We start from the raw sequence: 13,589 nt of genomic DNA, 5'->3' as shown, positions 1-13,589 counted from the left end.
ACAACATCATCTGGAAAATCAGCAACACACACACAACAGCAATCACTGTGATGGGCTCCCCCACAGTAGATCTGCTCCATTTCAAGCAGGTGTGTGGTCATTTCTTGTCAAGCAATTGGGTACATAAAGGAGCTCAGTTAAACCTGCAACAATGGACAAACTAACGATTATCTTGAAGGATGGTGAAGGCTCCGTCGAGTTAAAAGTGAACAGGCAAACTCTTGATCGACTGACAACTGGTGAGTAAAAACAAGTATGATACCTTAACTAGAAAATGCATTTCCTGCTGAAAATGCATTGGAATGCTGAAAACTGAAATTAATTGCAAAAACATTGCTGAAAATGGATATCCAATTCAAAAACAATTGCAAAAAGCTTAATAAATCAAAAAGTTTAAAGATTACAAATATGAAAAGTCATATCACCCCTCTCCTGAAAGAGCTGAAAATTTTGATATTCAAACAGTTTCTGTAGCTTAAAAACTTTCAGTGGTAGTGATATTTGTTGTAGTAGTACTAGAAGTTGTAGTTGTAGAAGTATTATTAGCAGTAGAAGTCTTAGTAGCTTTAGAATAAGTACTAGTTGTAGCAGTAGTGATATTTGTAGTAGCAGTACTAGAAGTTGTAGTAGAAGTATTAGTAATTAGAAGAAGTAGTACTATCAGTAGTCGTAGTAATAGCTGTAGTGGTCGTAGTATTTAATATAACAGTAGTAGTAGTAGAAGTAGTAGTAATAGTAATGGCAGTTTTTGAAGTAGCAGTAATAGCAGGAGTAGTAGTACTAGTAGCAGTCTTACTAATAGCTGTACTAGTATTAGTACTGGTAGTAGCAGGAATAGCAGCAGCAGTAGTAGTGGTAGTAATAGCAGCAGCGATAGTGGTAGTAGCAACAGCAAAAGTTGCAGTAGTAGTAGTAGTAGCAGCAGCAGCAGTAGTAGTAGTAATACTATAAATATTAGCAGTAGTAATTGTCAGTTAGTAAGAGCATTCATTATTTCTACAAAAAAGCCTAATTTTGAGCTTAATGTTTAAATAGTTAATCCATGAGGCTTTTATTTTGAAAGGGTGGGACTGGGTGGGGGAGAGAGGAGACATTCTCTTAATGTTTGACACACATAAACAGGTTATTAAATGACAGGCTTCATCACAAGCATTTCAGTTAGAATTCACTCTCTGGGGCTTTTATTGAGAGAGAGAGAGAGAGAGAGAGAGAGAGAGAGAGAGAGAGAGAGAGATGAGAACCTCATGTCTGCCTCCAGTGTCTTCCAGACCACTGTCACCAAGAACAAATGAAAGTAAGAAGAACCTCTGAGACCTTTGATCTAGGACCCCACAGACATTCCATAACCTGAACCCAACCCTGGATGACTAGACTCCAATGATCAACATCGTGGATCCACTAATGCTGCCTAAAACCTGTGTCTGAGGGTACATCCCAAGTCTCTTAATTGTCATTTCCTTGCTCCTCGATTGTCGCTTGAACCGGAAGTTGTTCTGCTCCATATTGATGGCTGTCCCAAAGCTCTTATTTCTGCTCTGAGGATCAAGGAGGGAGGAGGGATCTCTGAGGAGCCATGAGCGAGGACCCAGGAGAACAGGCTTCCAGGAAGTGTTTTAATGGCCGACACGCCCCCTCATTGTGTCCAATGAGTTGAAGAACAGATCCTGTAGTGTAAAAAATGTGGCTTAACTGGCGATCTAGAAATGGGGTACCGTGTTCAGTGGAAGATGTTTTTGAAGCAAAATTTAACATTGGTCTCTATGGAGCACAAAGTTGGTTTTCCTCTCAATTACAGGCTTCTGTGACAAATGTGTAAATCAGCCGCTGCAGCTTGTATCCGGGACAGAGGTTGGAATCCGAGAAGACACTGAGGGAACACAGAGGGAAAGCACAAACGCAAGACGGCACGTAATAACATCTTAAGTGTTAGTTGGACTCGCTTAGTATCAATCTTCCATTTTCCCCGGTCAGTATTTTGCCACCTACAATTTAACTATGTAACATAGTTGTATCTCTGCAGACAAACTTGAAACAACCACTTTGTACATATGATTTTTAATGGAATCTTGTGTCCTTTTACAGCAAATGGATGAAATATTTGGTGGCTCCGGGGTGAAGACTGCACCTCCAGGGACGGTCCTTTCAACACCACTTTTCCCCAGTCAGATGCCATCAACTGGAATCGTGTGACGCTGACGAACAGCGACCCGGTCCTTCAACTGCCACGCAACCAACAAGAGCACCTAGGGGGGGAAAGCAGCGAGCAACAGTCCTTTCATGAGACCCACCAGTCCCACGCTGAACGAAGGACAAGTGCACTGGAGTCACTGGTGAGGCCGGAATTGGCGAGGTGGAGGTGACTGGAAGAGAGAGATTTCAAAAGGAAATGTTGACGTGTGGGTCAAATGCTGAAACCGCAACAAGAAATGATTGCACTACTGAAAGAAATCAACACAAAATAAATGTTTACCAATATTCGTGTGTCTGTGTTTTTGAGAAATTTCATTAAGAAACTAACTGGCTGGTTCACCCTGACCACTATAACCACTACTCGACGATCCCCTGCTGATTGTGCCTGGGTTCTTGCACCCAGTTACCATGAGCTGCCACATGGAGGCACAGCAGAAGTCTTGATGATGTAGAGGCACTTCAATCAAAAGGGAATGTCTTTAAAATATTACAAGGTTGATTTCTACTTTGCGTTTGACCTGAAGTGCCTCCCAGCACCCTGTGGCATCCTGCACACCAGCTCACAAAAATGTGTGAAGAAAATTGTAACTAAATTCTACTTTTCTGACGTTCTTTAACGTCAGAAAAGTCTCCAACAACACCAGGACAAGTCGCTAGTAGCTTTTGACAAATAAAGTCGCCATGAGGGTTTGGAAAGTCACCAGATTTAGCAAGAAAGTCGCCAAGTTGGCAACACTGGCACCAGCTAAATATGTCCCCAGAGCAACATTGGACGTAACAATAGTTCCTATCACATATTAAACCAAACAAAAATCCATCTTCATAAAAGTTGTACAAATAATATATAAACAAGCATATTAAAGCTTCTACAGATGTACAAACAAAAGCAGTTAACTTACCAAAGCTGCTGTTCACTATTTAAAGACAAAGTGCATCCTCCTTTCTTTGTTAAAGAGTTTAATCTCACGGTTGTTCAGTACATCCGTGCATTTTAGTTCCAGTAAGAAGTCCTTCTCCATTCATGGACGCCAGTGAAGACAGTTGAGCCTCCCCAGTTGTATTTCTTGAATACGTTTTAATGCGTTTGAGGCTGAAAATGTCCGCTCGACAGAGGTAGCAGATTTTGGGATTGTCACCACCCAACATGTCAGGCTAGCCCACTGACCAATCACGTACTTGTAGGCCAGCAATGTCCCCCCTTACGGACTCACAGACTTTGAGGCGCTATATATCGTTATAATGGTAAAATTACAGAAGGTTAATAATATTAGAATAGTAATCCTGTTATTCTATATAGATTATTTCAACATGAGCTGTTTATTTGTACATACGGAGCAGGTCCTCTTCAAGGAGACGTCTGCCATGTTTCTACAGCTCAGAACGGACAAACAAAGAATACAAAATACAAAATGGAGAGAAAGCAGCGGGGAAACGTTTCCATTTGAGTTTGTTGAAGAGTATATGTCAAAGACAGTTCAGTGGATTGCAACTGTGATCCATAAAATGAAATATAGAGCAAATTTAAAAAAATAATTAATTTAACAATTTTCAAGAATAAAGTTATACATAAATGAAATGTATCCCTTTTCTCAAATCTCTGAGATGTAAGAGCAGTGAAGGTGCCCAGAAATGACTTGCACGGACCAAGAGAATATACATTTGGTACGTCATTGTCTGAGTGAAAGACACTAAAAGTACTGTCACTGACTGGAATTGACTGTTAAATATCAATTTAGCAAAAGGGTTGAGGCACAGACATCGGTGTCAGCTTGTTCCATTATCCAAGTTGTACAATGAAAATATAAGAAGGAAGTAGAGAGCTGGAAACAGAGACAGCTCACCTTCAAGTAAAAGATGGCTGTTGGTGGCAGTGGTCAATTTAAGGAGAAGTAACCCTAAATAATAATCAATAAATAGTCCCATTAATGAACATAATTCATAACCTTTTTAACACACGTTGGAGAGGTAACTGAAGGCAGAGGAAGCGGAAACAGCCCCAGGGATTTCAAAGTATACACAGTGACAGTGAGACTGCAGTCTCCACACCAAAGACTGTATAAAACATGGAGGGTAGTCTCTGTAATGTCACACGTAGGTTTCTGAAGTGCCAAAGTGAAGCTCGAAGTGGGCCGCTCCGGCCATCGCCATCTTGGCAGTGACGACGCAGCCTTGACCAAAAATGTCAAAAGAGATGGAGCGTAGATGGAGCTGAGGGCGGGCCAAATGAAGCCTGTTGTTAAAACATGCCCTCCTAGCTTGAAGCTCCCATGACAGCTAAGGTCTACCAGGCTTCCAAACTGGGCTAAGAAGCAAGGTGATATACTACTCTGTGGTACTAGCCGGCTAACGTAACCCTGTGGTCTGGTTGCTCCCGGTTGCCGGTTGGTAACGGTCCTAACATGTAAATAAAATATTACTAACCATAGAATTTCACTCACTAAAATAACTGAAACAGAGATTTCTTCAATCAATCAATAAATTTAAGATACAATCTCGTCAGCTCGTTCAATTTCAATCTCTGTCCCTTCAATCCCTTTACTAGTTCATATAATGTGTTTGGTTGGCAACATTTGCATTTTTCCTGTATACCACTAAACTGTCTGGTAAGATCATTTTTAAAGTAAAGTTGCTCTGTTTAGAAATTTCTCAATATGGTTATGGGTATATATTTTCCTTGCGTTATATGCTTCTGCTTAAACAATTGTAATAGTATTTAATGACCCAGCTCACCCAGAAGTGTTCTTACATCTGTTCTAAGTCAGTGTCCCAGCTTCCTTCATCTTTGGAAAGGAATGCGTCCAAACCATTACAGGAATCTTTGGACTGCATTTAACAGATTGTTTGGCCCCAATAAAGTTATCAATGCAATGAATTCATTCACAGGTTTAGACACAATGTTTCCCCGTTTGTTTCTTCCTCAAAAAGGAAGTTGAGTCCTTTTCTCATTTATTTTATATCTGTACTCATTCAAGTAACCTTTGGATTCAAATTCCCTTACTAATCTGAGGAACTTATAAAGTCTTTGTCCCTATGACAGAAAGTATGGTCTTTTTTTTTTCTGATGTAGAGTCTAACAACATTGGAGTTGAAAACTTGAGAAATCGCTGTGTCTTGGAGTCTCAGATTGTTTTCATGTTTTCTGGAAAAAATTGTCTTGATTGTCTATGATTCTGTCTGTTAAGTATAAAAATAAAAAAGTTTTAATGATATCTTACTTCGTGAGAGACATTGTGGACAACATTGCTAGATTATTATTTATTTGCAATATGGATTATTCAACCAGCGCTGCTGAGTGAGAAGCTGCGGGTGGTGGGGGTTAACGCGTCCACCGTCTCCTGGATCACTGACTACCTCACAGGCAGACCACAGTTTGTCCGACTGGGCCGTGTGCTGTCTGATACGGTGGTCAGTGATACTGGAGCCCCACAGGGAAATGTTCTGTCTCCCTTCCTGTTCACCTTGTACACCACTGACTTCCAGTACAACTCAGGGTCATGCCATCTGCAGAAGTTCTCTGATGACTCTGCAGTGGTCGGGTGTATAAGGGACGGACGGGAGGAGTACAGGGCAGTAGTGGAGGACTTTGTGGAGTGGGCCGGTAGAAATCACCTGCGTCTGAACGTGGCCAAGACCAGAGAGATGGTGGTCGACTTCAGGAGGAAGACAACGGCTCCACAACCGGTGAAAGTTATGGGAGAGGATGTGGACATGGTGGATGAGTACAGGTACCTAGGTGTCTCCATCGACAGACTGAACTGGAAGGCCAACATCAACGCTGTGTACAAGAAGGGGATGAGTCGATTCTTTTTCTGGAGGAAACTTAGATCCTTCAATGTGTTAATATTGGTAATATTACTGTGTTACTAAATAAGAAAAGCTACAACGTTCATTCATCATACCTAATGTAAGACACGTGACATCGTCACCCGTCAATACGGTTACATCATGACCTTCACATGTCCACTAGCTAAGTAAAACGTCACCTGCCCTGTTCTGTTCATGATCACAAAAACGCAAAATTATCAGTAATTTATTTATCAAAAATCTTTAATACTTTATGTCGGTCATATATTTAATAACATGTTTACCTTTATTTAATACACAGTTCTAAAATATTTTTCTTAAAGGTTAAAAAACATACAGGCAGTAAATATGCAACCCACGTTGGGGTCCTTAAGCAGTGCATGGTGTAACATGTGTTGGATAATTTCTTCTAGAAGAAGCTTCGCAGTTCCTTTTGCCGTTGTAGTTTGCCGGACCTGAGCTTTACTGTTCGCACTACCCTGGATACGCCGTCTGGAAGCCAAAATACATCCGGAGATACATCTTTAAGCTGTTCACGTTTCAGGGAGTCCGTTTCGACACCAGACGCCGTCGTTATATTAGATTTAGTTGGCCTGTTAGCCAATCTGTCAAAAATGTTGAGTGTAGCAAGATGCGTTCCAAGGACTCTCCCGACAAGCAATTGTACAAGAAATGTGTCCTCTTTCGTTAAAAAGGTCAGTTACAAACCTACTCTTATGAGTTATTGTACGTATGCTAGCATTGACCATAGTACTAACATTTGACAAGCACTTGGCTAGCTTAGCATGCTAACAGTGTTAGCTTGAGGCCAGCTTACTTAACGATGATCGTGACTAACGTTACTAAGATATAATTTGTAGTTAGCTTCACAGAAGCGGGCTGTGTAGTTCAACTGGTGTAATATACATAATATTAAGGGGTGTTAAACAACGTTACCACCGTCTATCCATCGCTACACACGATCACTGTTACGGTGATGGCTGATACCGGCTGTTTCACTGGATGTCCTACCTGTCACCTATCCATCTGGTTACATCATGCAATACATGGTTCTGAATGATAACTGTGTTCGTAGCTCATTCTCCAGATTTAAGTAAGCATGTGTGTTGAATGAAAGCGTCTCACTGTTTCCAAGAGGTGACCAGTGACCTTCAATGACCAACATGAGTCCTGTTAAGCGAGCCAGCATCTGCGAACCAGTTATATGAAGTCCAATTATAACAACACTACTGTTTTTAATTTAAAAAAAAAAGGGGGGGCTCGAAAGTTGAAATATTATTATAAATCTTTGATCTTTAATAAAAACATTAATTTTATTGGTTAGCTAAAAAGGTTCCACTGAATTTCTGTTCAGGATGACCCCGATATGATTTTTACAGTTTTTGAGAAAAATAAAACCCTCGATTTAATAAAATGATCAGAATCAGAAACATTTATTTTGCCAGAGTATGTTGCACATACAAGACATTTTACATGGTGGATGGTGCATAACATTAAACAATCAACACATATAGTTCAAAAAGAGGAAATAATGAATACCACTGTGTAATTTGAGCTGACTTTCCCTTTTAATTTTCTCACTGTTCAGTAATGTCACATGAAATTGTACTTGGACATAGTAGGGACCTTCCTTCACTGGAATCCATTGAAATCTCTTATAACCTCTTCAGGTTTAACGGATGAAACTGTAACGTTGTAACTTTTTTTCTGTACACACAGACATGTTGGACGGGCGGCTTCCAACCAGATGCTCTCAGAGCTCTGTCCAGGAGGGACTATGCGTGAGTACCAGCACAAGACCTGATCTCTTTGAGGGTTGAATCATCAATTCTAGTTTCTCACAGGTACTCAGTTGCTGGAGTGCCAGAGAGTAGGATCCAAGTACAATTTTAAATTCAAAGTATAAAAATATCCTATGAAACATAATAATAATAACTTTATTTATATAACACCTTTAAAAACAGAGTTCACAAAGTGCTTTGACAGTCAAAGCAGCAATAACAACAGAAAGCTTGGGTACGTTAAAAATAAACTAAGAAATGAATGTTAAGACATTCTAGTAATATCATATAATACTATTCTATAATGCTGATAATACAATATTAGTAATTAAAATAATATTTAAAATTAAAGCTGCAAGCAACAATGAAAGGGCCCTTCACCTTAGCACGCAGAGGGGAGATAATGTGCTCTTAAAGATGAGAGTAATGATCCGACAAAATGTTGCCAACATCGAACTATATCGAAGAACTTAATCCCAACCATGGTGTGCGTTCAGGGCCTCTATGGAACCCTAACCCACACCTGGGCACAATCCCTGCAGAACTACAAAAACAATAGGTTCCTGCACTCTCCTTTCTTGCTTGTGCCTGAACAATCTCTTAAAGGCCTAGTGTGTATGATTTAGTGGCATCTAGTGGTGTGTTGCAGATTGCAACCAACTAAAGCTGCCTCTACTCACCCCCCCTTCTACAAGCACTTTGGGGAACTATGATGACCTTCAGGTAGGGATGGGTATCTTTAGGATATTAGTACAACTAGGAGCTACTCTTATAATATATGCTTTTCTACATGACGAGATAATTGTTTTATATATATCTCAGGATTATAACTTATATTTAAAATCTGTGCTGGGCAAGTTAACACGTTAATTAATTAACGCCGACAATTATTTTATCGTGTGTTAACGTTGTTTTTTAAATTAATTATTAAGCGGACATTTTTAACACAAGAACCGGGCAGCGAGCGGTGAACAGCTGTGTTTGTGTGGCGTCACTTCCTGCTGCTGCTGCCCCCCCCACAAACTGCTCTTAACTGCAACTCTTTATTAGCATAACTTCCTGATGCAGGTTACTGCCATGGTACAGACTACAGGTTCCCTTGCTTCATCTACATTCCCCTGGGTCCTAAGTCCCTCCATGTACAGCTTCTTATCACCCTCTATGTACCAACGTACATTTATAACAAATACCACACATATTACGGTAATCAGCGTTGCATGTGTCTGACCAAAATACCAAAAAAAGCAAAAAATAAATGATTCATTTAAATTATTTTTTTAAAGTGTTGTTGTTTGTAATATGTAGAATAAACATATCATTTAGTTATCCTACTGAGAATTTATCAAACATAAAAACATGACGTAGATAGGTTTGCAGTTTTCAAGGTGTATATTTCAAATTGCATCTCTTACACACATGAAGATAAAGTTATGAACACCGGCTGAATATCTATTATCAGAATCATTATAACTGCTACTGTGTAAAGGGAATACTGCTGTTAAAAAGCACTTTATTTGTTTAAAGTGTTTGCAAACCAAATGTTATTGCACTTTTGTTCATATATATAAAATATATCTAAATAATGTTTCTAGAGCAGCAACAGTAATGTTTAAAACAGCAGTCACTATAAAGTCATTAATAGCGCACTGGAAACAAATGTAAGATGTTAATAAAATAAATGACACTTGTGAATCATTATCAGTCATTCCTCCTGTCCTCTGTCCTTCTGTCTGCTTTGTCTCAGCCAGCAGAGACCTTGGAGAGAGCCCATTGAACTAGGTTCCACTCTTGTTTACATGTTCATGCTTGTTGATGTATTGATCGATGTACAGAAATAAGTGTAGTTGCCCTCAACTTCAGTAATCTTCACTTAACCTGGTTTACTTCACCACAGCAGCCTCTCTGCTCGCCGTGTGTGTGTTTTTGTGTTGTCTGTGTGCAGATGCAGGAGCACAGCAAATGCTTGCTGCTGCATCAGACATCAAAACATTAAAAAGTGCTATTAAAAACACCAGTTACGTCGGGGCTTATCATCACTCGGTTAAATTAGCACCGGGGCATGTTTACTACCGGGTTTCGGGATGCATCCCTGCATTCAGGCAACATAAAACACAGATGGCTCTTGCCACAGTCCGTGTTCTAATGGGCTGCTGTAGGAACCAGGCGGTGCAAGAAGACCCGCTCCCTGTGTAGATGTAACGGAAATACTACTATTCTTAGTTTCAGTTAATAATACACTGATTAAAACATAGTCATGAATGTTATATTCCAATGCTGCCAATTCTACCCCCTAAATGTTCCACACCGTTCCTTAAACAAACCGTAATAGTTGTGTATGTCTTCACTGTTGTAGGTCAGAGACCATCAAGGGCGCAGTCATTGGAATTGATCTTGGAACCACTAACTCGTGTGTTGCCGTCATGGAGGGCAAACAGGCCAAGGTGAGGATGAACAAACGCATCACATGTCTGTTATAGATAGCACAGTATGTCAACATGTGCGTTCAATGTGTTAACGTTGAAACTTAAATGTTTATAGGTCCGTATACTCCAGCAGTGCTCCTGAGATGTGTTTTGGAAACGGCTTCTCTCTAAATTTGATTCAAACATCCTTGGGTTGACCTTCAGTGTGGTTCACAATCTCTGCCTTTCACATGTAGCTTTATATCTGATTAGTGGCCACAGCCAGACACACACCATGTTCTGCCTTTAGTGTGTTATTAGGGTGCAAATGCTTATTTAACAGACTTTAGGCACACAAATAGCAAAAGCTGTTTCACCAGACTATAATGCAGTTCTCTTAGAACATCGTTTGGGACTTCTGACATTTAGTAAATGCCAATAACAATTGGCATTTTTATCATGATTACTGATTTCTTGGGTCCAGATGTCCCAAGATGTCGGGACAGATGTCGGGCAATAGTTAGAGAGGCCGCTTGGAGTGAACCAGGCTGTCGGATGGAGCATCAGTCACTGCAGAAGACAGTCTGAAGTTTGATGAAGCAGCTGAAGGTTTTCTTTTGGCCTCTCAGGTGTTGGAGAATGCAGAGGGAGCCAGAACGACTCCTTCTGTCGTCGCTTTCACAGCAGACGGGGAGCGTCTGGTGGGCATGCCCGCTAAACGCCAGTCTGTCACCAACCCTCAGAACACGCTGTATGCCACCAAGAGACTGATTGGACGTCGCTATGACGATGCCGAGGTCCAGAAAGACTTGTAAGTTTCCTGTAGGTGTGGGGGGGAAATGTAAGAATCTCAATTGATTCACAGCTTCCAAAAATTGATTTTTTTAAAAAGTTTTTTCGTACAAAATACACTAGATATTGCATGAGGATATCAACATGAATATTTGAGTGTTAAAGAAGAAAGAGCAGCTGTTTGCATCACGTGCACTGAATGCACCGCATGACACAAGTCGTACATCACTTACATTAAGAGAAAATGAAAAGTAACGTGAAGTCAAACTGAATATGAATAATTCAACAGCAACCGTCATGATGGCAGAGAGATCCGTTTACATTCTGATAGTTACTTTTAGCGTTCAGTCAGAAAAACTATATTGCAAAAAGATCTAAAAAACAGAAAAGCACAGCTATTTTCTTTTGTTTGAATCGAATTATTTTTTTTTTTTTTCTTCAAATGTCAATATTTATTACCTCGTGATCCACACATGCTCAGTCTTCCATATAGGTGTGTTTGGTTCTAAAATGACAAATATAACAAGTAAATAAATAATGTATATAATAAATGAACCATCAACATCAGATACATCTGTATCAATAACCTATATAATTAACAAAGACACAGGTAAATATGAGTCAATCTATGGTTTAAACACACGTATACTGCCATCTAGTGGTAGAAAGGGTAAACGCGTTTACTCTGCGTCTCCTTATACAGTCTGTGCTATGCGTTCACTCAAGCAACAACTCTGCACACAGAAAAATTACTTTCATTAAACTATGTTACGAACTGCATTGAATGATTAATAGGAAAAGTTGATTCTTGCTGTGTAATGGATAAATGCATATTAAACTGCATGTAGTCCACTAATGTTGCTAACACACTCTCATCGGCACAGGTGTATTTATTTATATTCATTTATTTTCTCTTAATGTTACCCTGGTCTGTGCTTGCGTCATAGACCGTTGGCTCGTTATTTGACTTTGGTTCTCTCATATTTACGTTGTTGACGGGTATAAATAGAAACGGGGCATCCGACAAAAGTTCAGCTCAAAACGGAGCGCTGCATCACTCGGGACCAGTTAGGACACAGAGTCATGGACATAATAAAATGCTATTTTTCTAACAATATACTTTTGAAATTGGTAAGTTTCTGAGAATTAACAGCCTACCGATCTTATTTGAGTTACAGGCAGCATTTTAATTTTTTTGTATAACTAAGAAATATGAAAATGTTTTTGTAGAAAGTGTTTATTTGTGCAAGCTTAGCATGAGTAAAGCGACTTTGCTTTCATGCCATCATTTGCACCTTTATTGCGCACAGTGTACTGGAACAGATGCTGCTGTTAGCGCCCCAATGTACTGAATGGAATCTGAATCCAAAATAGTTAAAAATGGAAACTCAGCTGTAAGATACTGGATGATTCACACCCCTACTTTCCTGGGATGGTATAATTCTATTTAGGATAGCCTACTAAAACAACGTGTACCTAGATAAATACCAAAACATGTTCAGTACATGTTTGAGATTTTACACACAGTGGTTGAAAAACGTAACTAGAATCATCAATCTTAGTCAAATGTGTTTTCTTTACGTTAACAGAAAGAACGTCCCCTTCAAGATTGCTCGTGCATCTAACGGTGATGCTTGGCTGGAGGTTAATGGGAAAATGTACTCTCCCAGCCAGACTGGAGCCTTCGTCCTGATGAAGATGAAGGAGACTGCAGGTATGACTGAAACTGAATAGGTATTTACATCATCCATATGTGACCGTTGGTTTTGTTCATTATTTGGTATTTGTGTTGCAGAGAACTATCTGGGAACCAAAGTGAAGAATGCTGTGGTCACTGTACCAGCTTACTTTAACGACTCTCAGAGACAGGTACGCACACACTTCATGCCACTCTCGCACTACACTTTGATGGGCACATACAGTGGGTACGGAAAGTATTCAGACCCCTTTAAATTTTTCACTCTGTTTCATTGCAGCCATTTGCTAAAATCAAAAAAGTTCATTTTATTTCTCATTAATGTACACTCAGCACCCCATCTTGACAGAAAAAAAGAGAAATGTAGAAATTTTTGCAAATTTATTAAAAAAGAAAAACTGAAATATCACATGGTCATAAGTATTCAGACCCTTTGCTGTGACACTCATATTTAACTCTCATGCTGTCCATTTCTTCTGATCCTCCTTGAGATGGTTCTACTCCTTCATTGGAGTCCAGCTGTGTTTAATTAAACTGATTGGACTTGATTAGGAAAGGCACACACCTGTCTATAGAAGACCTTACAGCTCACAGTACATGTCAGAGCAAATGAGAATCATGAGGTCGAAGGAACTGCCCAAGGAGCTCAGAGACAGAATTGTGGCAAGGCACAGATCTGGCCAAGGTTACAAAAGAATTTCTGCAACACTCAATGTTCCTAAGAGCACAGTGGCCTCCATAATCCTTAAATGGAAGAAGTTTGGGACGACCAGAACTCTTCCTAGACCTGGCCGTCCAGCCAAACTGAGCAATCGTGGAAGAAGAGCCTTGGTGAGAGAGGTAAAGAAGAACCCAAAGATCACTGTGGCTGAGCTCCAGAGATGCAGTAGGGAGATGGGAGAAAGTTCCACAAAGTCAACTATC

The 13,589-nt window shown here is 39.9% G+C and overlaps 1 protein-coding gene across 1 annotated transcript; it reads left to right on the top strand.

Moving 5' to 3' along the window:
- Positions 1-6,359: 6,359 nt before the first annotated feature.
- LOC116376901 (stress-70 protein, mitochondrial-like) lies at positions 6,360-12,957 on the top strand (the record flags this gene model as incomplete). The annotated part of the gene is made up of 6 exons (XM_031838400.1): positions 6,360-6,689; positions 7,714-7,775; positions 10,129-10,216; positions 10,807-10,988; positions 12,559-12,683; positions 12,765-12,957. Coding segments are annotated over exons 1-6 (731 nt in total), but the record flags the coding sequence as incomplete, so codon positions are not given.
- Between the last annotated feature and the right edge of the window lie 632 nt (positions 12,958-13,589).

This window comes from Anarrhichthys ocellatus, unplaced genomic scaffold, assembly GCF_004355925.1.
Source record: "Anarrhichthys ocellatus isolate YVR2014 unplaced genomic scaffold, GSC_Weel_1.0 scaffold692, whole genome shotgun sequence".
Taxonomy (NCBI): domain Eukaryota; kingdom Metazoa; phylum Chordata; class Actinopteri; order Perciformes; family Anarhichadidae; genus Anarrhichthys; species Anarrhichthys ocellatus.
The sequence above is the reverse complement of the archived record's forward strand: the minus strand, read 5'-3'. Positions and strand labels throughout refer to the sequence as shown.